General features: G+C 55.2%; 2 protein-coding genes across 4 annotated transcripts in view; both read right to left on the bottom strand.

The window, feature by feature from the left end:
- The window catches only part of INTS1 (integrator complex subunit 1), a 39,746-nt gene extending 29,534 nt beyond the window's left edge, over positions 1-10,212 (bottom strand). For both annotated transcript variants that reach the window (XM_029054137.1, XM_029054138.1), the window contains exons 1-11: positions 9,859-10,212; positions 9,483-9,764; positions 6,244-6,440; positions 5,198-5,335; positions 4,791-4,950; positions 3,972-4,077; positions 3,264-3,450; positions 2,975-3,120; positions 2,716-2,857; positions 2,237-2,413; positions 1,508-1,616 (exon numbers count right to left, since the gene is read on the bottom strand). In XM_029054137.1, coding sequence (XP_028909970.1) covers positions 1,508-1,616; positions 2,237-2,413; positions 2,716-2,857; positions 2,975-3,120; positions 3,264-3,450; positions 3,972-4,077; positions 4,791-4,950; positions 5,198-5,335; positions 6,244-6,440; positions 9,483-9,764; positions 9,859-9,916 — 1,702 coding nt within the window. In that variant the 5' untranslated portion in view covers positions 9,917-10,212. The remainder of the gene's footprint in view (positions 1-1,507; positions 1,617-2,236; positions 2,414-2,715; positions 2,858-2,974; positions 3,121-3,263; positions 3,451-3,971; positions 4,078-4,790; positions 4,951-5,197; positions 5,336-6,243; positions 6,441-9,482; positions 9,765-9,858) is intronic.
- Positions 10,213-15,307: 5,095 nt separating this feature from the next.
- Positions 15,308-27,218, bottom strand: part of LOC100083052 (lysosomal alpha-glucosidase-like) — a 41,394-nt gene continuing 29,483 nt past the window's right edge. For both annotated transcript variants that reach the window (XM_029051050.1, XM_029051055.1), the window contains exons 10-20: positions 26,585-26,698; positions 26,088-26,172; positions 25,552-25,669; positions 24,263-24,396; positions 23,028-23,179; positions 22,197-22,345; positions 21,844-21,985; positions 21,381-21,479; positions 20,139-20,303; positions 18,884-19,030; positions 15,308-16,257 (exon numbers count right to left, since the gene is read on the bottom strand). In XM_029051050.1, the coding sequence (XP_028906883.1) occupies positions 16,195-16,257; positions 18,884-19,030; positions 20,139-20,303; positions 21,381-21,479; positions 21,844-21,985; positions 22,197-22,345; positions 23,028-23,179; positions 24,263-24,396; positions 25,552-25,669; positions 26,088-26,172; positions 26,585-26,698 (1,368 nt within the window). In that variant the 3' untranslated portion in view covers positions 15,308-16,194. The remainder of the gene's footprint in view (positions 16,258-18,883; positions 19,031-20,138; positions 20,304-21,380; positions 21,480-21,843; positions 21,986-22,196; positions 22,346-23,027; positions 23,180-24,262; positions 24,397-25,551; positions 25,670-26,087; positions 26,173-26,584; positions 26,699-27,218) is intronic.

Raw genomic sequence — 27,218 nt, 5'->3', positions numbered from 1 at the left:
CGCAGAGCCGGTGCCCGGCTGCCCACGTGGTACTTCCACACCGCTCAGGTGATGGGAGAGACACATGGCGGAAGCAGCACACTCTGCCCAGGGGCAAGACAAGCCCGCAAGTGGGCCGGCCTCCATTTCCAACTGAAAGAAATCAACAGAGGAAGTTCCAGGCAGGAGAATTTAAAACTGTTTTCCACCCTGTCATTTTCAGCCTTGCAGCCCTGCCTCTTCAGATGGAGCTGGGGACAGTGTTAGATTGCTCTCTCTCCCCCGACCCAAAGCCTGCTAAACTTGATCAGGAAGAAAGGGCAGAAGGGGGCCACAGTGTGGAACTATTGGCTGCTCCTGTTCAGACCCCTCTTCCCTCCCCCAACAGGAGCCCCAAAACACCTGCGTGCCCAGGAACACCAAAGTGCTAGCCCCAGCCCGTTTCAGTCGACCCTCAATCATCCGTCCACGCTGCGCGGGGATAAATAAAATCTACAGATCGAGAAAACTTCATTTCAACAGGCACAGTCAGTTCTTCCCTCACACAGGTTTTTGCTAGAATTTTCAGGGAGGGAAAGAGGGAATGCTCTCTGGCACTACGCAGCTGGACAAGAAGTGATGCAGTAGCCAAAAAAAAGGTTGTGTGCCTGTGCTGGGGGTTGGTGTGGCCTCGCACACTATAATGTGAGCTTTTTTTTTTTTTACTTTGGGGAAGAACTGGCAACAGGACCAACCTTCTCTCCTACCAGCATCAGTAATGAAATTAATAACGGTAAGAATACTAATTCTGGGATCTATTCACCAATCACGAGCTTAGTCTGGACCAAGCAATGTGCTCAGCTCTGGAGTTGATACAAGATCATCAGATCAGATATAACCCTTGTCCCTCCTGGAGCTTCCACTTTAAGTGGGAGCGAGAACAGGTATTGAATCCCCTTGTACATACGAGGAATTAATCAATCAACAGTACTTATTGAGTGCTTACTGTGTGCAGAGCGGTGTACCTAGAGCTTGGGAGAGTACAATACAAGAGCTGGTAGACACAGTCCCTGCCCACATCAAGCTTACAGTCCGAGGAAACTGAAGCATAAAGTTAAATGACTCACTCGAGGTCACGTAGCAGGCGAGGGGCGGAGCTGGGAGCAGAACCCCAATCTCCTCCCTCCTAGTCCTGTGTTCAAAGGACTGACTTTAACCTCCTCCATTTTCCTCTTCCCTCTCTTAGACAGAGGTGATAGTCCTCAAAGAAGTGAAATGCACCAAAGTTGGACGGCCGAAGGGAGGTGACTGACACACTGGATAAACAAACCTCCCAATAACCAAACATCTGCAGCAGCAGTTCCATTAGCCTCTGGGATCGGATCGGGTGAACTACCATAAGGAGGGTTCCCGAGCCTTCCCCACCGTCTGCGGCTGCCCCTCGGCCTCATCGCCGCCTTCCGGCCCGGCTGCCGCACCTCCGCTTTCCCGGCGGAAGCCGAGCGGGGCCCGCTCGGTCTCCCGAAGACGTCAACTCTCCCGGGCTTACTCTTTTTCTCGCCTTTGTCCCACGCGATCCCGGCTTCCTTCACTTGGGCCGTTATCCCCAGCATCATCGACACGGCCAGCAAGTCGGTTATGTGGATCACAAAGCGCTCCTGCAATCAAATGGCAAAGCGGTCTGTGGCTGTCAACTCCGAGAGCTGAATATTCCCGGGCCATAAAAACTTTGATATCTGTTAAGCACTTTCCATGTACCAAGCGTTGTTCTAGCACTGGAATAGACACAACATTACCAGGTTGGACACGATCCCTGTCCCACGTGGGGCCCGCAATCTAGCTAGGAGGGAGGAGGATTTACTCCCTACTTTACGGATCTCTCCCCGCCGCGCGGCCTCGGCCGGCTCAGGTCGTCTACCGTCACCCGAGCCGGAGATCTCTCTCTGCGTGCTGCCTCGGGCCGCCCGGGATGACCTTCATCCTCAGGGGGGAGTACGCCACGAGAGAGACGAGGGCGCGGGGACTCCACCTGGGGCTATGAGAGTTGGTAACAAAAACACTCCATTTCTCAAGAGGGGGAAGGGCAGACGGGCATGATTTCCAGGGAAAAAATACCAACGAAGGGGAGAGGGCATACAGAGCGGGTGGGGCTTAAAAAGAAATCAAAGCCACCTGACTTTCCCCGTGGAGGAAGAAAACCAGGAAGGGGCGCCTCTGAATTCAACCCAAACGCCGAGGCCGAAAGGGGGAAACGGGGGAAGAGGCAGGGGGGCGGTACCTTGAACTCCATTTCCAGGTACTGCGGCTCCTTCCGTTCCTGCATGAGCCCCAGGCAGAAGGCCTGGAAGTTAATCTCATGCTTGGTCTGCTTGATGATCTCCCGGAGCAGGGCCCGGGAAGCCCGGAGGTAATCGTCCTTATTGGTCAGGAGGTCCTGGAACACCATCGCCAGGAACTGCAGGCCCGGCATACGGACAAGCAAACACAGACAAGTTCCTTTAACGACATCCACAGTCCTCCACGAAGAACACTAAACTGAATACTAAACACTAGTAGCAACAGCAGAAGTGGGAATGCCCGGCTATTATTCTCTATCCCTTGGGACCGTAACCCCGTACACCCAATCTCCGGCAATACCGCTTCTCAGAGCCGGCCAGAGATGTTGCCCCTCGGGGCACTTCTCCATCAGCGGAACCGTACGACCCCTCGTCCGCCCCACTTAGAGAGCCCGCCGACGGAGCCGCGCCTGCCCCGTACCTTCGGAGCCAGCTCGGAACTGTGCTGCAGCACGGTGTAGAGGATCTGCATGTTGTTGGGGTTTCTTGCGTTGGACAGTTCGTTGAAAATAACGAACTTGACCATCGTGCCCAGGTTGTCCCTGTGAGCATTCAGGAGCTCCCTAGGACAAGCAAAGCCGGCAGGCTGTGGGGAAGGAGGCCGGGGCAGCCGAACGGCCCCGTCCCACCCCGCTCTCCTCCCCCTCCGGCCGGTCTCCCGCTCCGAGCCCGTGGGCTACCTGACACACAGCATGTAGTGGTTGAGGAGAACTTTGGGCTTCAGGCGGATCTTGATCAGGTTGGAAATGACCTCCATGTCCTCCGAGCCGTGGGTGTTGCAGTTCATGCAGACGGACATCAGTAGATCCTGGGCCGGCCTGGTCAGCTGCAGAGAGGAGCGGAAGGCGTCCCCGGTCAGAGCCACGCGTCCCCTCCCCCCGGCCCTTTGCCCCGGCTCCCCCCGCGCCCTTGCCCTCGTCACCCCCCGGGGCGAGTCGAGCAAGCTCCCCCTCCCGCCCCGCCTCTCGCCTTGGGGTTCTGCAGCCACATCTCCAGCCTCTGCACGGCCATCAGCCGCACTTCCTTGTAGCCGCAGGTGGCCGTGAGGAGCCGCAGGAGGTTCCTCGACACGTTGTCCATGGGTTGGCGGCGGTTCAGCTGGTCGCGCAGCATGTCCAGGACGTACTCCTCCACGCTCTCAGCCAGGTCGTCGTACCTGCCGGGGCCAGGCGTTTGGACCGACACCCAGCTCTCTCTCTTTACCGGCCGCTTAGTGACAGGGCGACTGTGGGATCTGTCAAGTGCTCACTATGTGCCACACTAAGCGCCGGGGCAGATTCAGAACGATAGGGTCCGACCCAATCCCTGCACCGCATGACGCTCACAGCCTAAGCGGAGGGAGAACATGTACTGAATCCTCATCTGACAGATGGCGAAGATGAGGCCCAGAGAAGCGAGGTGACTCGCCCAGGGTCCCACGGCAGATAAGAGGTGGAGCCGGGATCCGGCCCCGGGGCTCCTGGCTCCCAGGCCCACGCTCTCACCTCCCACGTGCGGCTCTACTCAATAGGATTTGGGGAAATCCTGTGGTTCCGCCATGGCTCTTCCCACACGGTCGAGGGAACGAGAGGACGACTCCCCACTTCTCGCCCCTCCCCGCCTTTAGCCTTTAAGGATGAGGGGGCCTAGTTCGGCCCCTTCTCAAGCCTGCGGTGGCAGGGAGAGGGTTCCTCCTACCTGGGCATCAGCTGACCCTCCTGCTCCGGACTCAGTTTCTCCTCGGCAATGAGCAGCTCGGTCTGACTGTCCTCTTCCTCCGTCAGGGAGGGGTGAGGACTGCTCCCTGTGAAGAACGAGGCCCTGAGCCTCCTCCTCCCTGACTCCGAACCAGCCACCCGTGAGCACTCCCCTGCCCAAGGAACAGCCCGACCCTCAGCCCGCAGCCAAATGAGTAGCTCTGCGCTAGTCCCTAAAGCAACATCCCCGCTAGATCCTTTAGGTTCTCCCCCCCATGACTGGAGCAGCAGTAGTCAAGGCATTTATTGAACACCTGTTAAGTGCAGTGCGCTGTACTGAGTGACTCGTTCTAGACTGTAAGCTTGTGGCAGACGGGGAATGTGTCTGCTTATTGTTGTACTGTACTCTCTCAAGTGCTTAGTTCAAGGCTCTGCACACTGTAAGCACTCAATAAGTGCGACTGACTGACTGGGAAGACAGAAGCACAAGACACGCTCCCCGCCCAGGAGGAGCTTCCACCGTCACGGCGGGGAGACATACGTAGAAATAACGAAGGTGCACGGGGAAGGTGGCCGCAAACAGAGAGATCGGCTGTGAGTTCGGCCGAGGACTACAATTAGTAGGGACAGGCCGGTTGGAGGAGGGACTTTCGGGGAGCTCTGAAGGTGGGGAAGGCTGCGGTCTGGTGGACGGGATGAGGGTGGGTCGCTTCAGGCCCAGGGGACGACGTGAGCCCGGATCGTGGGAAGCCTCGGGGGGAGCGAAGAGTGTAAGGGAGGAAGGGGTGAGGGGCACCCACGGAAGGGGCCTTCTTCCTACCTGCACTGAGGTCGCCTCCACCGCGGCCCACCTCCCCCTGCAGCAACATGCTCTTGGGGGGCATCTTGGTGCCGAACGCCGTCTGGATGTTGTCCACAAACGTCTTGCAGTGCGGGCTGTCCACCCAGATCCGCTCCCCCAGAGAATCTTCGATGTAAACCTGCTCGAGGCGGTGAAAGCAGAGGACGATGACTTGAGGTCAGAACGGGAAGCAGAGCCTGCAGGAAAAAGAACTCACTCCCTTCTCCCTGGCAAACTGAAAGGCAGCACCCCGGAGATGCCAGCTCGCAGACACGGGAAGCGGCCCGCCGCGCCACCTCGGCCCGAGTCACTCTCACCCCGTCACTCTCACCCCTTCTCCCCCGGTGCCGCTCTCGGCTCTCCCTGCGGGCCGAACTGAGATTCACCTTCACGAAAATCTCCGGCCAGTTCTCGTCCTCTTCGTAGGCGGCCATGAGGAGGTTACAAGCCAACACGGACACCAGGCTGTTCCCTTTGGCCTTGAAGTTGATGGAGGCGTCGCGACGGAGGAGGCTGCACAGCGCCTGCGAGACACCGGCCCCAGGACGAGAGCAAACGGAGTCCCTGACGCCTGCTTCACACGGGACGGCTACCACGTCGATCCAAGCCCTCGGCCTACCCCGCCTCGACTACTTCATCAGCCTCCTCGCTCATCGGCCCGCCTCCCGTCTCTCCCCACTCCAACCCGCACCTCACTCTGCCGCCCCGATCATTTGTCTTTAAAAACTTTCAGTCCGTGGCTCCCCACTCCCCAAGGACCTCTAACGGTCGCCCATCTACCTCTGCGTCGAAAAGAGACTCCTCACCGTTGGCTCTAAAGCACTCAATCACCTTGCCCCCTCCTACCTGACCTCCCCGATTTCCTACCACCACCCGCCTGCCCCCTTCATCCCTCTAATGCCAACCTACTCACTGTATCTCCATCTCATCTCTCTCTCCATGACCCCTTGCCCAGGTGCTGCCCCTGGCCTGGAACACCCTCCCTCTTCATATCCAAGAGACACGCTCCCCAAGTGTGATAATTTAATTAGTAACAATAATTTAAACCTTATTAAAACACACCCCCTCCCAGAGGCCTTCCCCGACTAAGCCTTCACCTCTTCTTCTCCCACTCCCTTCTGCTTCACCCTCGCACTGGAACTTGCTGCCTTTATTCACCCCTCCCTCGGGCCCCCAACGCCTGTGCACACATCTGTAATTTATTTAGTCACATTAATGCCTGAATCCCCTTTTTCACTCCTAAATTAGTTGCACTTCACAAGCGCTCAGTATAGCACTTTGCACACAATAAGCACTCAAGAAATATTACTGACTAACTAGCGCACTCTGAGGTCGAGAGGGCACAAGGGAAGGAAGCGCGCTGCTCCCGAGAGGCCAGCGACGGGGAAGCGGGGCCGGGCGTACGCGACGCACGGACTCGCCCACCTCTCACCTCGATAACTCCTTCTGTGGCAAATATGTTGGGCTTGATCTTTGCCAGGTACATCAGGCTCAAGTACAGGGTGGTGTCCGGTTTGGCTCGGTTCATCTTCAGCTGCTTCACGGCCCCACACAGCACCCCCTCAATCCTGTCGTCGTTGCCTTCTGACTCCGCAGCCTCGATCTCGTCCAGCAGGACGGTGGGGAGGACTGTCCGGAGAAACGACCGCGTGCCCAGTCAGAGCTCCGGCCGGGGGAACTGGGTGCTGCCTGGAGGCGGGGAGGTCACCGAGGCACCGGGCTACTACTCCTTTCTAAACAGCCTCTCCATAACCGAAACCCCTTCGAAGCGCCGAGCACCTCGCTTCTAGAAGCAGTGACTGTAATAATAACCATATTCATTAGGCGCCCATTATGTGACAAGCACTGTAACAAGTCCAGGGAAGATGCAAGAAAACTAGGTTGGACTCAGCCCCCATCCCTTATGAGGTTCACAGCCAAAGTAAGAGGGAGAAAAGGTACTGAATCCCCATTTTACAGATGAGGAAACTGAGGCACGGTAAAGTGACTCGCCCACGGTCACACAAGCACGTGACTGAGCTAGGATTAGAACCCGGGTCCTCCGACTCCCAGGCCCGTGCTGTTTCCACTAGGCCCTGCTGCTTCTCTGTAACCCAGGCGATTAGGTACGGCACGGTGCCGCGGTTTAATAATAATAACGTCGGCATTTGTTAAGCGCTTACTCTGTGCCGAGCACTGTTCTAAGCGCTGGGGCGCGTACAGGATAATCAGCCTGTCCCACGCGAGGCTCACAGTCTTCATCCCCATTTGTTTAAGGATATCCCTGAAATGCCCGTGGGTCTACGTGAGGCAGCTCCACAAACTCCCCATGCTCCCGGCCACGGGTAGCAGCCACGTGATCGAGACGCGGTACAGGGATGGTGTCCAACCTTGTAACTAGCCCAGTGTTTAGCACAGCATGTGGCCCACAGTAAGGGCTCAACAAGTACGGCTGATTTCTTTTTCTAAAGTACTTGCTGTGCCCCCGCCCTCCCCTCTCGGGCTGGGTGCCTGGGGCGGGGCAAGGACCGCGCCTAACCTGATTACAGTGCATCGGATCTCAGCTTGTAGCCCAGGCCTTAGCACCTAGTAAAAGCACTTGACGCATTTACGATTACGCAGTGAAAGGGCTCCAGTCTGGAAGCCGGAGGACCCAGGTCAAGCCGCCCTTCGTCGGAGGGCGAGTCGCTTAGCCGCTCTGTACCTCAGTTTCCTCATCTACAAAATGGAAGTAATTAAGACCCGCCTTTTCGACTATCCTCAAGGGGTTGCTCTGAAGGGTGAAATGAGAGTCGTGTGCCAGCTCTCTGGGAATACTGAATCGAGGTGGGATGAGCGAAAGGCCGGGATTTCGAGGGAAGAAACTTCCCAGGTGGGACGGGGACCCCTTTCGGCCACGAGGTGGTGGGGGGATGTCGACAGGTGTGAAGAGGTGGCTCCGGCTTCTTGGGGTGGCCCTGACTTTTCTCCAAGTAAAAGAGACAGCGTGGCTTAGTGGAAAGAGCCCGGGTTTGGGAGTCAGAGGTCGTGGGTTCTAATCCCGACTCCGCCCCCTTCAACTGCGTAACTTTGGGCCAGTCACTTAACTTCTCTGGGCCTCAGTTACCTCATCTGTAAAATGAGGATTAAGGCTGTGAGCCCCACGGGGACCGACCTGAGGCTGGCACTTAGAACGGTGGTTGGCGCATAGTAAGCGCTTAACTAATACCATTATTTGAGAGAAGGAGCGTGGCTCAGTGGCAAGAGCCCGGGCTTGGGAGTCAGAGGTCATGGGTTCCAATCCCGGCTCCGCTACTTGTCAGCTGGGTGACTTTGGGCAAATCACTTCACTTCTCTGAGCCTCGGTTCCCTCATCTGTAAAAGGGGGATTAAGACTGTGAGCCCCACGTGGGACAACGTGATCACCTTGTATCACCCCCCACCCCCGCAGCACTTAGAACAGTGTTTGGCACATAGTAAGCGCTTAACAGATGCCATCATTATTATTAATTCCAGCTCTGCCCCTCGTCAGCTGTGTGCCCCGGGCCAAGTCGCTTCACTTCTCGGTGCCTCGGTCACCTCATCTGTCAAATGGGGATGAAGAATGTGAGGCCCACGTGGGACGGCCTGATTACCTTGTATTTACCCCAGCGCTTAGAACGGTGCTTGGCATAGAGTAAGCGCTCAACAAATACCATTTTTTTTCCCTCTGTGCCACTCAGCGACCTCATGGGGATGGAGACTGTGAGCCCCACGTGGGACAGCCTGATTTCCTTGTATCAACCCCAGTGCTTGGAATGGTGCTTGGCACAGAGTAAGCGCTTAACGCATACCATTTTGTTTCCCTCTGTGCCTCTCAGTTACCTCATGGGGATTAAGGCTGTGAGCCCCACAGGGGCCACCTGATGACCTTGTATCTACCCCAGTGCTTAGAACAGTGCTTGGCAGAGAGTAGGCGCTTAAGAAACACCATTTTTTTTTTGTCTCTGTGCCTCTCAGTGACCTCGTGGTTAAGCAGCACGGCTCAGTGGAAAGAGCCCGGGCTTGGGAGCCAGAGGTCATGGGTTCGAATCCCAGATGTGCCATCTGTCAGCTGTGTGACTGTGGGCAAGTCACTTCACTTCTCTGGGCCTCAGGTCCCTCATCTATAAAATGGGGACGAAGACCGTGAGCCTCACGTGGGACAACCTGATGACCCTGTATCTACCCCAGCGCTTAGAACAGTGCTCTGCACATAGTAAGCGCTTAACAAATACCAACATTATTATTAAGGCTGTGAGCCCCATGGTGTGGGGGGGCCACCTGATGACCTTATATCTACCCCAGCGCTTAGAACGGTGCTCGGCACAGAGGAAGCGCTTAAGAGATACCTTTTTTTTTTTTGGTCTCTGTGCCTCTCGGTGACCTCGTGGGGATTAAGGCTGTGAGCCCCACGGGGGCCACCTGATGCCCTCGTATCTACTCCAGCGCTTAGAACGGTGCTTGGCAGAGAGGAAGCGCTTAAGAAGTACCACTTTTTTGGGGTCTCTGTGCCTCTCGGTGACTTCGTGGGGATTAAGGCTGTGAGCTCCACGGTGCGGGGGCCACCCGATGACCTCGTCTCCACCAGCGCTCAGAACGGTGCTCGGCCCAGAGGAAGCGCTCGGCCAGGACCGTCGAAGGAATAGAGGAGAGCGAGCATCCGGGGTCGGGCTCCTCTGGCTCGTCTCTTACCTTCGATGGGCACGACGGACGGCTCCTTGATGGAGGGGGAAATGGCCCGCTTCTCGGCGACGGCGGCCTCGGCGAGGCGGCCCAGGGCGCTGAGCGGGGGAGTGGAGGCCAGCTTGGGCCGCTTGGCCAGACCCGAGGCCCCGGCCAGGCCGGCGGCCGCCTCCCGCTTGCGGTCGGAGGGCAGCCCGGAGGGAGCGGGCTTCAGCAGGGTGGCCGCCGCCTTGGCCTCGCCGGCCGGGCCCTTAGAGCCCAGGGCAATGAAGTCCCCGGGAGGAGGGTGACCTGGAGGGGGAAGAAGAGAGAGATGGGGGGGGAGGGAGGCAGGGAGGCTCTCCGGTTGGCTCCCGCCTCGCCCTCGCCCCTCGCCCCCGCTCACTCGAAGGCTTGGCCACGGCGCTGGGCCGCCGGACCGTGGTGGGCTTGGCTCGGTTCATCCCGTCCTCCTCGGCTCGCTTTCCTGGGACCTGCTAACGGGACGGGGGGGGGACCCCACGGGAGGCCCGACGGACGGGACGGCACACTAAGGAGCCGTGGGGGCGGGGGGGGGGGAGAAGGGGCTCTGGAGGGGAGAGGGGGGTCTGGAGGTGTGCGGGGGGAGAGAGGGGGTTCTGGAGGGGTGCAGGAGAGAAGGGGCTCTGGAGGAATGCAGGATAGAAGGGGTTCTGGAGGGATACAAGGGAAGAGAGGGGGTTCTGGGGGGATGCAGGGGAGAAGGGATTCTGGAGGGGTGCGGGGAGAGAAGGGGTTCTGGAGGGGTGCAAGGGAAGAGGGGGTTCTGGAGGGAGATGCAGAGGAGAAGGGGCTCTGGGGGGATGCAGGGGAGAAGGGGCTCTGGAGGGGTGCGGGGAGAGAAGGGGTTTGGGAGGAATGCAGGCAAGGAGGGATTCTGGAGGGATGCAGGGTAAGAGGGGGGTTCTGGAGGGGTGCAAGAGAGAAAGGGTTCTGGAGGGGTGCAGGGGAAGAGAAGGGGTTCTGGAGGGGTGCAGGGGAAGACAGGGGGTTCTGGAGGGGTGCAAGAGAGAAGGGGTTCTTGAGAGGTGCAACAGAGAGGGGGCTCTGGAGGGGCGAGGGGGAGAAGGGGCTTTGGAGGGGTGCGGGGGGACAGGAGGGGTTCTGGAGGGGCGCAAGGGGGGGGGGCTCTGGAGGGGCGACGGGGAGAGGGAGCTCTGGAGGGGTGCAAGGGAAAGGGGTTCTGGAGGGGTGCGACGCGGGGGGACAGAAGGGGTTCTGGAGGGGGGAGGGGAAGAGAGGGTTCTGGAGGGGTGCGGGGGGATGGGGGTTCTGGAGGGGTGCGGGGAGGAAGGGGTTCTGGAGGAATGCAGGGGAGAAGGGGGTCTGGAGGGGCGAGGGGGAGGGGGGTTCTGGAGGGGTGCAAGAGAGAAGGGGTTCTTGAGAGGTGCAACAGAGAGGGGGCTCTGGAGGGGCGAGGGGGAGAAGGGGCTTTGGAGGGGTGCGGGGGGACAGGAGGGGTTCTGGAGGGGCGCAAGGGGGGGGGGGCTCTGGAGGGGCGACGGGGAGAGGGAGCTCTGGAGGGGTGCAAGGGAAAGGGGTTCTGGAGGGGTGCGACGCGGGGGGACAGAAGGGGTTCTGGAGGGGGGAGGGGAAGAGAGGGTTCTGGAGGGGTGCGGGGGGAGGGGGGTTCTGGAGGGGTGCGGGGGGGAGAAGGGGTTCTGGAGGAATGCAGGGGAGAAGGGGGTCTGGAGGGGCGAGGGGGAGGGGGGTTCTGGAGGGGTGCGGGAGAGAAGGGGCTCTGGAGGGGTGCGGGGGCAGAGAGGGGGTTCAGGGGGATGCGGCGCGGGGAGAAGGGGTTCTAACCCCCTGGGGGGAGCAGGGAAAGCCGGGCTGGGGGGGACGAGAGAGGAAGGGACGCCCCCGGAAGGGGGGAGGGCCCGCGGAGCGGCGGGGGGCTGCGGACGCCTCCCCGGAGCCCCCCAACGCCCCGCCCCGCTCTGCCCGGCGCCCTCCCAGGCCGCTCCGGAACCGGAAGCGCCCCGCCCGCGCCGCTCCGCCCGCTCCCGCCCGCCCCCGCCCGCCGCTCCGGAACCGAAAGAGCGCGGCGCGGGGAGCCGGCCGGACCCGCCGACGCCCGGCACAAACGCTGCCGCGCTTGTGCGCCTGCGCGCTCACGCGCGCCTCCTGCCGGCCGCCCGCCGCCAAGAGCCCGAATAACAATAATGACGTGGGCGTCTGTTAAGCGTTTACTAGGTGCAGAGCACTGTTCTAAGCGCTGGGGTAGACCCAGGGGAATCAGCTTGTCCCACGTGGGGCTCCCAGTCTTCATCCCCATTTTACTGATGAGGGAACTGAGGCGCGGAGAAGTGAAGTGACTTGCCCAAAGTCACACAGCTGACAAGTGGCAGAGCTGGGATTCGAACCCATGACCTCTGACTCCAAAGCCCGGGCTCTTTCCACCGAGCCACGCTGCTTCTCTAATGAGGATGATGGTGTCTGTTCATTCAATAGTATTTAATAGCATTTAATATATCATTAATAATTAACAATAATTAAATAACGTTAATGTGGTATTAATAATTATTAATTCTATTGATATTAATCATGTGGATATAGTATTTAATAGCACTGTGCTAAGCGCTTGCAATGGACAATTCAGTAACAGATTCATTCATTCATTCAGGAGTATTTATTGAGCGCTTACTATGTGCGGAGCACTGGGCTAAGCGCTTGCAATGGACAATTCGGCAACAGATTCATTCACTAGTATTTATTGAGCGCTTACTATGTGCAGAGCACTGTACTAAGCGCTTGCAATGGACAAATCGGTAACAGAGAGAGACAGTCCCTGCCCTTTGACAGGCTTACAGTCTGTTAATAATGTTGGTATTTGTTAAGCGCTTAATATGTGCAGAGCATTGTTCTAAGCGCTGGGGGTGATACCGGGGACTCAGGTTGTCCCACGTGAGGCTCACAGTCTTCATCCCCATTTTACAGAGGAGGGAACTGAGGCACAGAGAGGTTAAGTGACTTGCCCACAGTCACCCAGCTGACAAGTGGCAGATTTGGGATTCGAACCCATGACCTCCGACTCCCAAACCCGGGCTCTTTCCACTGAGCCACGCGAGCCATTCGCTTACTCTGTTCATTCATTCAGTAGTATTTATTGGGCGCTTACTATGTGCAGAGCACTGCACTAAACACCTGGAATGTACAGTTCGGCCACAGAGAGAGACAATTCCTGCCCAACGACGGGCTCACAGTCAAAACTATGTGCCGAGCACTGTGCTAAGCGCTGGGGTGGGCACATGATCATCAGGTTGACCCACGTGGAGCTCACAGTCTTCATCCCCATTTTCCAGATGAGGGTACTGAGGCCCAGAGAAGTGAAGCGACTTGCCCAAAGTCACACAGCTGACAAGGGGCAGAGTGGGGATTCGAACCCACCACCTCTGACTCCCAAGCCCGGGCTCTTGCCACTAAGCCACGCTGCTTCTCTATAATAATAATAATGATGGTATTGGTTGAGCGCTTACCATGAGCCAAGCACTGTTCTAAGCGCTGGGGAAGATACAAAGTAATCAGGTTGTCCCACGTGGGGCTCACAGTCTTCATCCCCTTTTTACAGATGAGGGAACTGAGGCACAGAGAAGTTAAGTGACTGGCCCAAAATCACACAGCTGGCAAGTGGTAGTGGTGGGATGATTCATTCATTCAGTAGTATTTATTGAGCACTTGCTACGTGCACAGCACTGTACTAAGCGCTTGGAATGGACAATTTGGCAACGGAGACAATCCCTGCCCAATGATGGGATTAGAACCCACGACCTCTGACTCCCAAGCCCGGGGTCTTGCCACTAAGCCACGCTGCGCCTACCGCGCACTCCTCCCTGAAGGGGCCCTTGTTGTGCCTCATTTCTACAATAATTATAATAATTGCGGTGTTTGTTAAACCCTTACTATGGGCAAGACACTGAATTAAGCGCTGGGGTGTATGCAAGCAAATCATCCTGGACACAGTCGCTGTCCCACAGACTTAATCCCCTGCTTACAGATGAGGTCACTGAAGGCACAGAGATGTGAAGTGACTTGTCCAAGGTCACACAGCAGACAAGTGGTGGAGCCAGGAGTCCTGACTCGCAGGCCCGTGCTCTATCTACTAAGCTATATTGGTATAGCATAAGCAGCTGGGACATAGTCCCTGTCTCACTCTCCCAGGTGTTTTATAGTGAGAAGCAGCGTGGCTCAGTGGAAAGAGCCCGGGCTTTGGAGTCAGAGATCATGGGTTCAAATCCTGGCTCTGCCACCTGTCAGCTGTGTGACTGTGGGCAAGTCACTTAACTTCTCTGTGCCTCAGTTACCTCATCTGTAAAATGTCTACCCCAGCGCTTAGAACAGTGCTCTGCACATAGTAAGCGCTTAACAAATACCACAATTAATAATAATGATAATGTAAGCGCTTAACAAATACCAACATTATCATTATTATTATTAATTGTGGTATTTGTTAAGCTCATACTTTGTGCCAAGCACCAAGCTAAACGCTGGGGTTGATACAGCATAAGCAGACGACAGGACATAGTTCCTGTCTCACACGGGGCTCCCAGTCGAAGATGAAAGGAGAACAAGTAACATCCCCATTCTCCAGATGAGGAAACTGAGACACGGAGGCATTGAGCGACATGCCCAAGGGCAAACGGCAGCTTAGTACAGGGTTCCACACCAAGGAGGTGTGCAGTAAATGCTAATGATCGGTTGATCAATCCAACCCCCACTTAAGGGACTCCTCCCTCTGCCCACACAATGGCCCAGCTCTTCAAGATGTCTTTGAACCAGAGCTCAACCCTTGTCTGGACGCCGATGCCCCTGTTTGTCGACCATTTAGGCCTCCAGGTGCCCCATCCCTCTTAATAATAATAATAATGTCGGTGTTTGTTAAGCACTTACTATGTGCCGAGCACTGTTCTAAGCGCTGGGTTAGATACAGGGTGATCACGTTGTCCCACATGAGGCTCACAGTTAATCCCCATTTTACAGATGAGGGAACTGAGGCACAGAGAAGTTAAGTGACTTGCCCACAGTCACACAGCTGACAAGTGGCAGAGGCGGGATTCAAACCCATGACCTCTGGCTCCCAAGCCCGGCCTCTTTCCACTGAGCCATGCTGCTTCTCTAGTGTCCCCCACCCGCTCCGAGCTTCCCACCTTCACTTTGCGGTGAACGCCTTGTGGGCAGGGAACTTGTGGTTCCCTTCTACCTCCCAGACACTTAGAACGGGGCGCCTGGAGTAGCTGCTCCATAAATGCCATTTGTCCTACTTTGTCCAACACGGCAGATAATAATGTTGGTATTTGTTAAGCACTTACTATGTGCAGAGCACTGTTCTAAGTAGATACAAGGTAATCAGATTGCCCCACATGAGGCTCACGGTCTTCATCCCCATTTTACAGATGAGGGAACGGAGGCCCAGAGAAGTGAAGTGACTTGCCCATAGGCACACAGCTGACAAGGGGCAGAGCCGGGATTCGAATCCATGACCTCTGACTCCCAAGCCCGGGCTCTTTCCACTCAGCCATGCTGCTTCTGTAGACATCACTGAAGATCAATGTCCCACGCAGGGTGTAGCAGAAAGATTTGCTTCTTCAGATCCTTCCAACCCTCCTCCCTGCATCCCACGGGGACTCAGGACAGGCAACTCGAAACAGGTGAGGCTCAGGGGAACAGCAGCCAATTAACTCCTAACCCTTTCTGGCACCTTCTTCCGAGGAGTCCCCCAATTCCGCAACCCCACAGCCAGAAGACAAGGAGCTCGGCCCCATTTCGGGACCCCAATTTAGATACAGTCACATTTAGAGAAAGCTCCAAGACACTTGTTCAGGTGACTGAGATGTAGACACTCCCTGGGAGAGCTTTATTTGTGAACCCCTCTAGGTTTGCAGTGTATTTCCAAGTAAAGGAGGCTCTTTCAGGAGTCCGCCCTGTGGACTTCTGGCCCACGCACTCCAACATATCTGCACCGTTGAGCCAAAAAGTCCAAATGGCAATTACACCCTCCCATCTCCCTCGTTCCCGAAGGTGACGGGGAGAGGGTGAGAAGGGGAGGGGCGGTTCAACTCCGCTGGAGGCCAAAATACACATCGCCGAAGGTTAGGCTGAGGGGCGTCCGTGACCGTCCGATAACCTAAGCAGCTTTCCAGCCTCCTTCCCAGTGAAATGGGCAGCGGACGATGGGCACGAATGGGTAAAGTGCTTAGCAGTGGGAAAATCCTTGTGGTAATGGCTTCATAGAGCCCTCTAAGGCAGAAGGAAACTGGGGAATCAAGGAATCCAAAGGTTCAGCAATTGAACAACCACACACATCCACACACAGAATGAGTGTCGTCCTTCATACTCAAAGAAGACACTACTGATGGTGAAATTCAGCTGTGGGTGCAAGTACCAGGACAGCATTAAGGCAGCTGCAGATGCCACCGTCCTGTTTGGGGAAGAGGAGGGATTTCCCCTGAGCCGGGACCGGGAGATCTTCCAGAAACTGTTTAGGGATTCTGGACAGACTGAGCTTCAAGCTGGCATTTTCACATACATACTTTGCTAATAGACGGATGGGACGGGACCCATGTTCTTCTCCATCCTTCCCACACAGACGCAGACACACACGCACACACCCAGGTATACGAGGGCACCCTGGGGGACGGTTTCTTCGAGAACCAGCTTTTGCCTGGTTTCCATCCAAATCCCGAGGAGCCTCTGGGTTTGTCTTTCACATCCACCTAGCGGAGAAGGGCTGGCTGAGGTTCAGATTGAGGCCGCTCACGTGGAGAACCTGCAAGGTGGAAAATAGAGAGTTTTGCCATCACGTGTCTTTTCAAGCCCCATTTGGGACAGAACACGACTAGGGAGATGAGGGAAAGCTCTCCCGGCCTGAGCCTGTTTGGGCTTGGCACGTCGTGGTATCAGAGGAACGGCCCGAAAGCGCACGCCCGGGCACACGGGCACCAATGGGCAGGTATTAAAGGAGGAGGTTTCGCAGGAGCACTGCCCTGGTGTGGTGGGAGAAATGGGCGGACCACCAAATCCATTTCAGTGAGTGACACTTCCCAGCAGCCCGAGAACAGCATGAGGTAGGTCTTTCTGGTCTTAGACACCCACCCCCACCCCGCCCCCACCCAATTAAGCTAAAATTTGCATCTGAGCTAGCTCCACACCGGGGCCTCTTCATTCTCACGCTTTAGCATGACATTCGGCAGTCTATCCACTAGACCGTTTGAGAAACAGTGTGGCCCAGTGGAAAGAGCACGGGTCTGGGAGTCAGAAGAACCTGTCCACCCCTTGTCTGCTGTGTGACCTTGGGCAACTTTTCTGTGCCTCAGATACTTCACCTGTAAAATGGGGATCAAGACTGTGAGCCCCATGTGGGACATGGACTGTGTTCAACCTGATCAGCTTGTACCAATCCCGGCACTTACTAGAATCCTTGGCACATAGTAAGAGCTTAACAAATACCATTACAAAAGGAGGAGGTGGTCCCCAAGAGGAGAAATGCAGCACCAGGTATGTGTGAAACACTGTTCTAAGTGCCGGGGGCGATACAAATGATCAGGTTGGACACAGTCCCTGACCCAGATGGGGCTCACAGTCTAATAGGAGAGATAATAGGTATTTAATGCCCATTTTACAATTGAGGAAACAGACACAGAGAAGTTAAGTGACTTGCTCATGGTCCCACAGCAAGCAATGGTCAGAGCGGAGATTAGAACCCAGGTCCTCTGACTCCCAGGCCCGTGCTCTTTCCCCTCAGCCAGCTTCTAGTGCTGATGAGGGCAAAGGCTATGGGAAGAGGTCTAGGACATGAATGTGTTTGTGTGTGTTTGTAGGAGTTGTAGGTGGAGAGGGGAGAGAATCCCTGCCCTCTACAAAGAAGAAAGCATGCCGGGACCCAATTCCAGGTCCTGCAAAACCTGACGGAGCGAGTATCCACTAAAATCACATCTCGAACAGGGAGCCTTCCCTGACTTGCTTCTCACCTCCCCTATCCTCTTTTGCCCTTCCTTCTCTGTTGCCTAGGCATTTGAGTCTGTACCCTTTAAACAATTTGATTCCTCTCCCCCAACTCCACAGCACATAGGTCATTCCTCTCCTCAAAAACCTTCAGTGGTTGCCTATCAACCTTCGCATGGAACAAAAACTCCTCACTCCTGACTTCAAAGCTCTCCATCACCTTGCTCCCTCCTACCTCACCTCCCTTCTCTCTTTCTACTGCCCACCCACCACACTCCGCTCCTCTGCCGCTCACCCCTTCACTGTCCCCCGTTCACGTCTAACCCACCATCGACCCCTGGCCCACGTCCTATCGCTGCCCTGGAACGCCCTCCCTCCTCTCATCTGCCAAACTAACTCTCTTCCCCTCTTCAAAGCCTTACTGAGAGCTCACCTCCTCCAGGAGGCCTTCCCAGACTGAGCCCCCCCTTTCCCTCTGCTCCTCCTCCCCCTCTTCCCCCACCCGCCCTCTGTTCTTCTCCCTTCCCCTCCCCTCAGCACTGTGCATATTTGTATATTTTATTTATTGCCCTATTTATTTTGTTAATGAGATGTGTATCTCCATGATTCTATTTATCTTGATGAGGTTGTTTTGTTGTTTTGCTTTGCTGTCTGTCTCCCCCATTTAGACTGTGAGCTCGTTGTTGGGCAGGGATGGTCTCTATCTGTTGCCAAATTGTACATTTCAAGTGCTTAGTACAGTGTTCTGCACATAGTAAGCGCTCAATAAATACTATTGAATGAATGAATGAATATATTCATATCTTCATACTCTACGGCTTCCCCTTTGAATCAGTCGATCAATCACCCGTATTTATGGAGTGCTTACTATATGCAGAGCACTGTATTAAGCACTTGGGAGAGTACAATACAACAGAATAAACAGGCACTTCCCTGCCCATAACGAGCTTACAGTATAGAGGGAGAGACAGATATTAATGTGAATAATTTCCTATTAATTTTTGTATTTTAATGCCTGTCTCCTCCACTACATTATAAGATCCTAGAAGGCAGGGGTCGGGTCTACTAACTCTACGGTATTCTTCCAAGCCCTCAGTACAGTGCTCTGCACACAGTAAGTGCTCTGTAAATACCACTGATTTGGATCCTGGAAACCATAAGAACACAGAGTGAAGGGAAAGAGTGGAAAATGATTACTCGTATCTACCCTGGCACTTAGAACAGTGCTTAGCACCTAGAAAGTCCTTAAATACCATTAAAATAAGCATGCGGGGAAATCATCAAGTGTCAGCCCTGTCACCCCCAGCTAAAACGGTCGGGGCGGAGGGGAGAGAGGGACGTGCGTTCAGGCTAAAGTTGCTCAAACAGCAGGGAGGAGGAGGGTGAGGGTGGAGACGGGACAGCAACCGCCAACAGGACGATAGGAAAAAGAGGTTGGGGCCAGCGCTCACCTGGTTGTCCAGATAGGAGAATGGAGTCTCTTGGCCATTCACAGTGACTTCTTGGGGCCGGTCTCGCACCCCAAAGATGGTCAGCCCATCTACCACGAGGTACGTGGCTTCTACGTTGCAGTGGAGGACCGTGGATGTGAACACATTCTGGGAGCGAGAGAGTTTGGGGGAGTGAGGTCCCTGAGGTCGGGGCCGGGGCCTTTGACCCACTTCCGCGCCCCCCACTGGGCGGCGGTTTGAGGGAGGAGCTTTCTAAGCGCCGGACAATTCTGCTGTCCAGGGATCGATCCGTCGCTGGCCTGGGCTGGGACGATCCCCGGGGCAGCTGCAGACAGACCCTGCTGCCCATGACCTCCAAGGTGCCGGAGATCTGTTTTCTGTCCGAGTCGAGGTGATGATGATAATCCCGATAATGACGATATTGGTTAAGCGCTCATTACGAGTTGATAGGGTCCCTGCCAGACACAGTTCCTGTCCCACATGGGGCTCACTGTCTACATGGGAGAGAGAACGGGCATCGAATCCCCATTTTACAGATGAGGAAACTGAGGCCCAGAGAAGTTAAGCGACTTATCCAAGTCTGCACAGCAGGCAAGTGGTGGAGCCAGGATGAGAACCCAGGTCTTCCAACTCCCAAACACGTGCTCTTTCCATCAGGGCCAGGACGCCTCCCAGGCTGATTTCATCTCACCCCTGGTGGAGGTGCAGGGCTAAAGAAAGCGAGGATCTGGGGAATGACGGGTCCCCTTAAGAATCTGCCTTTCCAGCTGTAAGAGTCTGCACGGGGGCTTGAAGAACAGCAGCACGGCCTGGTAGAAAAGGCTCGGGCCCGGAAGTGAGAGGACCTAGGTTCAAATCCCGGCTCTGCCACTTGCCTGCTGTGTGACTCTGGGCAAGTTGCTTCACTTTTCTGTGCCTCGGTTTCCTCAACTGTATAATGAGGAGGAGGAGGAGGAGATACCTGTCCATCCTCCTACTTAGACTTTGAGCCCTCTTTGGGACGGGGACTCCGTCTGACCTGATTAACTTGTATCTGCCCCTGCACTTAGAACAGTGCTTGACACAGAGTAAGGGCTCAACAGATACTACCGCTATTATTATTATTAGTAGTAATAATAATAGCCACAGAGAGTGGGAGTAGGATCAGTGACTGGGTGCCGGCCTTGGGGGGAAGAGGGATTTCCTGCTATGGAGAGGAAGTGTGTGTTGGTGGAGGAGAGGAGTGGGGGAGGTGAGTGGACAGGAGGCCACCTACCTGAGAGACATTGAACACCAGGTAGGAGTAGTCACCCCGCTCAAAGGTATTCAAACTCTCCCCGTCATCCCAGAACAGGTCTCCCCAGGCAGTGCCCTGCTGGGATAGAGCAACCAACAGGCTCATGGGATTGCCACTGCTCACCCAGCTGGTGGTAGCTGGTCTCTAAAACGGCAGAGAGAGAGACAGAGAGAGACAGAGAGAGATCATTGGACTAATGAACCCGATCAGCTCCCACGCCACCATCCTTGCTTCCTTGTCCACAGGGCCACCGGCTGGCCGCGGGAGACCAAAAAGCCGGAAAATAATAATTGTGGCATTTGTTAAGCGCTTGCCATGTGCCCAGCACTGTGCTTAGCACTGGGGTAGAGACGAGCTCAGCAGAACCACCACAGGTTCCATCCCACCTGCTAACGAGGTGGACGGACAGACTCAGGGTAACTCACGCTCACTGAATCAACAAAAGTTTTCTTATACTGGGGAAGGACAACAGCTGCTTCCTACTGCCACTGGGGAATGAACAATGTCTTGAAATTCAGCATGGGAAATTCAGATCAAACGTGAGGGAATTCTCTGTCCTGACAGTGAGGGCCCTTAGACACCAGATTGGGGTGACTGAGGGAGGAGCTGTATGTGGATGTCTTTAAACCGGAACGGCTCCTGGACGGAGGCAGGGGGATGGACTAGACGGCCTTTAGAGGGTCTTTCCACTTGACCACGATGAAATTCTACCAGCCAAGAACTGTGAATCCTTTTCCCAGTCCAGTCTCCCTTCCATCTTCCCGATCCAAAGATAGACCCCGCTCCCTCTTCCTCGGACCCCGTCGCTCGGGTCCCATCTCTTCCCCTCGCTCACGTCATCAATACCTCTCCATCGTCCAGCCAACTCCCTAAACTCCATCCCTCCTCCTCGAATGATACGCTTTATCCTCAAAGCCCCTTCACACTGCTCCTCCCTCCTCCCTATTCTCAAAATCCCTCCCAAAGCCGTGACTTCTCCCAGTGCCCATAGCTCTGACTTCTCTCCGTCCATCTCCAGGTGACCTCGGCCTCTCTCTCCCTTTCTCTGGGCAGCCTGACCCGTAAGTCCTCGTATAGGAAAGTGGTCGATTGCCCCGAGTCCCCCAGCTGCCAGCCTACCCAGGATCATATTCACGGGCGACCGCTTCTCGGCACTGGGTCATTCACCCACCAAGGAGGGAGCCTGGGTCCCTCCGTCTAAATCCGACACCGAGGCCCTACCTGGGTAGGGATGACAGCTCCTTCCCGGACGTGCACGTTTATGTGATCCAAGGGAGCCGCCAACTTGAGCCTTTCTCCCTGACTGTACAGAGATGAGCCCTGCAAGAGAGTGGTGAGCAACACCCCCTTTCAGTGCAAGAAGGGCGCTTATACACCACACACGCACACCGTGGCTCGGGGCAGGAACGTCCCTTTCCGCATAACACCGTTTGAGGTAGGTGTCTTCAGGCACTTGCCACCGCAGCGAACCCGTGGGCCAGAGGAGGAAGGAAGCAGGATCGCTGTCCTTCTCGGGTCCGGGATGGCAATGGAGAGCCACGGCCGAGCCGGGCCGGCCCATGTGGGCGGTCCCTGCTGGTGACCCACCATCTCACGGGGCTCAGTTGCTCCTTCCCTCTCTCCTCCCCGGACCTTTTCCATCCCAGCTCCGTCCTCGGCCAAGTGCCCGGAGACTACCGCTCACCGTGTAGTAGTCGTACCACACGCCACTGGGGAAATAGCCAATCACGGCATCGACCCCTGCCTCCAGCACTGGTGTCACCAAGAGGCTGCGACCCCACAGGAACTGCCGATCGAGAGAGTAGGTGACGATGTCCTGGGGGAACCTGGAAGGCGAGGATACCCCCCCGATCCCCCAAAGTGAACTTGTCCTCCTGGTTCACCCACCTTCTCCCCCTACTCCCTTTTTGGGTTCTGTGGCCTGGGCTGAGGCTGGGATGTCCCCCTCCCAGAAGCCCCTCAGGGTCACGATAAAGGGGATCCCTGGCCCTCCCAAAACCCCTCCCAGCCCCCAGTTTGGCCCGGACCCAGCCTCACTCGAAGAAAAGGGGGCGCACCACAGTGTCCCCCCAGCGGTGGGCCCGGTGGAAGAGCGTATAGAGGAAGGGCAGCAGGGTGTAGCGGGCCAGCAGGGCCTCCTTCATCGTGGTCCGGGCCAGAGGGCTAAACACCACTGGATCCTGGGGCTGAAAGCAATCAAAATGAGGAGGGTCTTCTCAGCCGGCTCGAACGGGACTTCGTTCGCAGGAAATTCCTGCCCGGCTGTACTTATTTTCTCTCCCAGCTTCCTTCAAGCCCTTCCTCCTCCTTCCAGCCATCTCTGGAAGGGGATGTGAAGATCTCAGCTGGAAGGGCTGAGGTACCTCAATAAGTTAGTCCAGGGCATTTGGGAAATCACCGGATGTGGGAAAATAATAACAATAAAAACAATAACAGTGACATTTGTTAAACACTTACTTTGTGCTAAGCACTGTACTAAGAGATGGGGTAGACACAATATAATCGGATCAGACCTGTCCCTCACGGGGTTCACAGTCTAAGGGTGAGGGACAACAGGTATCGACTCCCCATTTTACACTTGAGGAAAGTGAGGCACACAGAGAAGTTAAGTGATTTGCCCAGGGTCACAGCAGACAAGGAGCAGAGCTGGGATTAGAACCCAGGACTCCTGACACCCAGTCCAGTGTTCTCCCCACTACAGGCCTTCCAGTCCATGTTCAACTTCCACTGAGACTCAAGGCAAGATTCCTCAGTTTCCCTCTCTCCGGCAGGCTCGGGGAGTCAAGCCCGGGCCACGCCGAGCCCTGCTGATGAAGGTCGGACCCTCCAAATGCTAAAAGGCAACCCAGAGGGGTTTCCCGACACTACCTTCTCGCCTTGGGTGTTGTGATTCCGAGCAAAGGGGTAAAAGGCTCCCAGCTGCATCCACCGGGTGCACAGCTCCTCGGAAGTGGAACCCGAGAACCCACAGATGTCAGCTCCGATCAGGGGGATCCCAAAGAGATTGAAGTTGAGCAGACCTGGGGAAGGAGAATATGAGAAATGCCCGTGTTTCCCAGCTCTATTGTATTGTACACCCACAAGTGCTCGGGACAGGGCTCTGCACACGGGAAGCACTCAAGATATCCAACTGACTGACGGCACAGTGGCCAGCCTGGTCCTCAGCTTGACTGGGTCTGCAGGACAGAGGTCTCTAAAACGGCCCGAGGAAGATAGTCATCGGCCAATAGCCTGAATACCGGGGCTCTTGCCTCTCTTCCAGGGCCCGTGCTCTCCGTCCTTTGGCAGCCCGTTCCATTCCTTGCTCCCTCCCCTTTCTCCCTGGGGGATCACAATCTCTCTCCATCCCCAGCCCACTCCCCTGTCTTCAGGAGCCCAATTTTCCATCCCCTCAGAATACAGCAGGCTCCACTGCACCAGCCTTTTCCAGAGCAGCATGCAACCAGGACCCACTGTGTGGAGGCTGCCAAACTAGGCATTTGGGAGCGGACAACAGAGCTACAAAGCATGCATGGGCCCGGCCCTCAAGGAGCTTACAATCTAGTTGGGGACAAAAGCAGGTGCCGTTACAAAACACAAAGTAGGGAGAGCCTGACTGGAAGAAAAAGACAGGCGGAAACACACTATTTCTCCCCGGGTCCTTGTGGGGCATCAGTTTAATTCAGCACATCGTCTCTTACCTTCTTTTTTTTTTTTTAATGGTATTTATAAAGCGCTTACAGTGTGCCAGTCACTCTAAGCGTTGAACCTTTTAAGGTTTGAAAGGCTTTCCGTTAGGAAAGGCGACGGCTAGTCAACGGAATGGAAAGGACTCCCCTTCCTATCCGACAGATCGCCACTCTCCCCATTTTTAAAGCCTTACTAAAAATCATACCTCTCCAAGAGAGCTTCCCTGAATGGCCCCTCATTTCTCCAATTATTTGCCCTCCCTTTCCAGACGGAGAGAAGGAATCTAGGTGACTTCTAGCCACCCCATGGGAAACTCCAAGGTTTAGAGTTCTGCCCTGCTTCCCGCTCTTCCTCTTGCCGGGTGCAGGAAGTGGGATGGGAGGCATCCGCCGCCATCCCCGATGAAGTCGGATGGCCGCCCCATTTCATCCTACCTGGGATTGACCAGTACATGTCCTTCCACTCACTCCTGTTGTCGCCCAGCCAATGCCCTGAGTATTTGCCCTGGCTGGGGAAGGTGGAGCGGGAGATCACAAACGGCCGCTTCCCACGGATGGAGATCAAGGCACTGAAAGACAAGAATGAGCTGGACCTTACGAGGAGAAGCAGTAGAGGTCCTAGTAATAGTAAGGAGAAATGGAATTATTAAGCACCTACAACGAGCCAAGTCCTGAACTAAGTGCTGGGAAAGAAGTATATGGGAAAGCTACAGATACAGTCCCTGGGCCCCAAAGGACTCATTGTCTAAGAGTAAGGGTGGAGATGGGCCACAGCCAACTAAGAAAAGATGAACCAAAAATAGAAGAGAAGTAGCACAGCCTAGTGGGAAGAGTTCAGGCTTGGGTGTCAGAGGACTTGGGTTCAAATCGAGGCTCTGCTAATGGCTCGAGCCAGTTGGACCCCAGAATCGAAGCTTCCTGCATCTGACCCTGGGAGGGTCAAGGAGCAGGACAAGGAGCAGAACCACCCGAGCGGCAGGTGACTCAAATCTTTCACTACTGGACCCTCCCCCGATCACAAAAGTGCTGGCTTCGCCGGCCCCAGCCCCTAAAATTGGCTCTGATCGGTGGCCCGGGTTTTCTTTCTTACCTCTAGTGCCTTAACTAAACTGGGGCTACTCACCCACAAAGCACTCAGTACTGCATGAAATCTAGAGGAGGCAACACCCCCAGAGGAGGCAGCACCCCCAGCCTGTGGACCTCACTCTATAGAGTGGAAGGGCTCCTCGCCAGATTTGTAAGCTCAGGCCCCGAAATCATGAAATCACTAAAGGGGGAAAGCAGGCAAGGTGAATAGAGTGTGTCCGACCCACACTGCCAGCAAGAACGATGCCAACCCAGAAGGAGAAACTCATTCTGTCTGGTTGCCCAACGTGGCTTCTTCCTCTTCTGGGAGCTCTGCCAAGCATACGGGCAGCCCCTCTGGGGACCCGAAGCCCTAATCCAGCGCCTTCCTTGCATGGCTCAAAGACCAGCTCCCTTCCAGAAGAGATTAAATCCTCTGACTTGGACTGGGAGCCCCAAGTGGGACAGGGATTGCGTCCAACCTGATTATCTTGTTTCTACCCCAACACATAGTATAGTAGTCCCTCGTACAGAGTAAGCACTTTACAAATACCATAATGATAAAAAAGCACACCAAGATCCTCAAAGTCTCTGGCCTACCCTGTGTTCTCTGCTTCCTTTTCTCTCCCCACAAGAAGCAAGTCACTTCCTGGTCTCACCTAGCTGTGGCTTTGGCTTCCATCAGTCCATAAAGGTTGTGGAGGTTGTAATGCGTAGAGGTTCTTTGCTCTGCAGAGGCACAGATGGTCTTGGCAAACAAGGAGCCTCCCAGCACCGCTTCCAGGAGGTCGGAGGGTGGGGGGACGAGGACGGGGGGAGGGAGAGAGAGAGAGAGGGAGGGAGAGAAAGAGAGAGAGAGATTCAAACTTCTGGTCACAAAACCACTTCCCATCTATAGTAGAGTGCTCTGCACACAGTAAGCGCTCAATAAATACGATTGAATGAATGAACTTGAGATACATAGTGCAGGCCTGTAGGTGAGGCCCAAGGGTCCCATCTGGATAAGTTTCCCTTTGCCTTTGGTAAGTCATATCAAAGGCCCAGGAGCATGACGGGAAAACCCATAGTGGGGCCAGAAGTGTGGGGAAACAATGAGGCAGCCTTCAGGGGGCCAGAAAAAATATAAAATGAGAAAAACAAAGCCTATGAGGCCTCCACATCTGTCTCATGGGTCTCAACTCATTTTCTCTCTTACCTGGTTTGTAGGGTGGATTGTCCAGTTCTCCAGGAGGACAACCGTTCACTGATCCATCCTTGAAGTTGGAAGGTTCATTCATGTCCTAAACACAGAAAAAGTTACTGTGTTCTTCCAGGAAGGCCACACACTCACAGTTCATTGGGACTAATCAAATCTACACTGGGATTCCTAGAATTCAGCTTCAATCAAGGGCTGGATTTAACCCTCCCCATGATACTCCAAACAATTTCCTTCATGGGACCCAAAGAGTAAACGTGCCTAACCTAGAGATCTGGGACGCTTTACATCTTTCAGGGCCTCAGCGTCGGGTAGAGGAATTATTAATCGAAGGGCAGGCTAACAGCGTGGCTCAGAATTTTCATATTCCCAATTAACTGGCAAATCCATGACCAGAAAGTGGGCTTCACACTCCTCGAAACGAGCACAGGGGCGATGGCAAGATCCTTGCCCCGAAATGAAAGCCTGGGAGCCGGAAGAGGAAAGAAGAAACTTACAATCCAGAGCCCATCAAAAGGAACTTGAGTATGGAACTGCTTCAGGTTCTCCAGCCACCACTGATGAGTTTCCGGATTGGAGAAGTCAGGATAGGCAGTGAGCCCTGGCCACACCTACCAGATCATCCAAGAAACCTAAGGTAAGTGTCCACCCCACCCACCCCACTTTATCAGCCCCCAGAAAACAATCTCTTGGGCAGCTTTAATGTTCCCAAAGCTGAAAAGTGTACTTTACAACTCTGCCGGATCCCAGAATCACCTTATTCTCAAAAGACTGCAGTCGCACAGCATATTGTGTATTGTGTATTTGTCCTCGTCCCTTACTCTGTTTTAACGTTTTAGTGTTTCACTGCTTCCGATGGCTCTGTCTCCAGTCCTCCCCGTCCCATCTATATTCACAGATTGGGAGCCCCTCGAGGGACAGGGGCCGTGATTCCCATCTCTAGACTCTTTCCCAGGACTCAGTACAGTGCATTACACACAGTAAGCACTTAATAAATGCTATTACTACCACATCGCTACACCGACTCCTAAAGCTGGAAGCGACCAGGAGATCCATCTCATCCAACCCTCTGCCTTCAGGCAGGACTGCTGGCAAACCATCTGGGTAGCAGCGTGGCCTAGTGGATAGAGC

This window comes from Ornithorhynchus anatinus, chromosome 2, assembly GCF_004115215.2.
Source record: "Ornithorhynchus anatinus isolate Pmale09 chromosome 2, mOrnAna1.pri.v4, whole genome shotgun sequence".
NCBI lineage: Eukaryota > Metazoa > Chordata > Mammalia > Monotremata > Ornithorhynchidae > Ornithorhynchus > Ornithorhynchus anatinus.
This window is presented reverse-complemented; position numbering and strand designations above follow the sequence as displayed.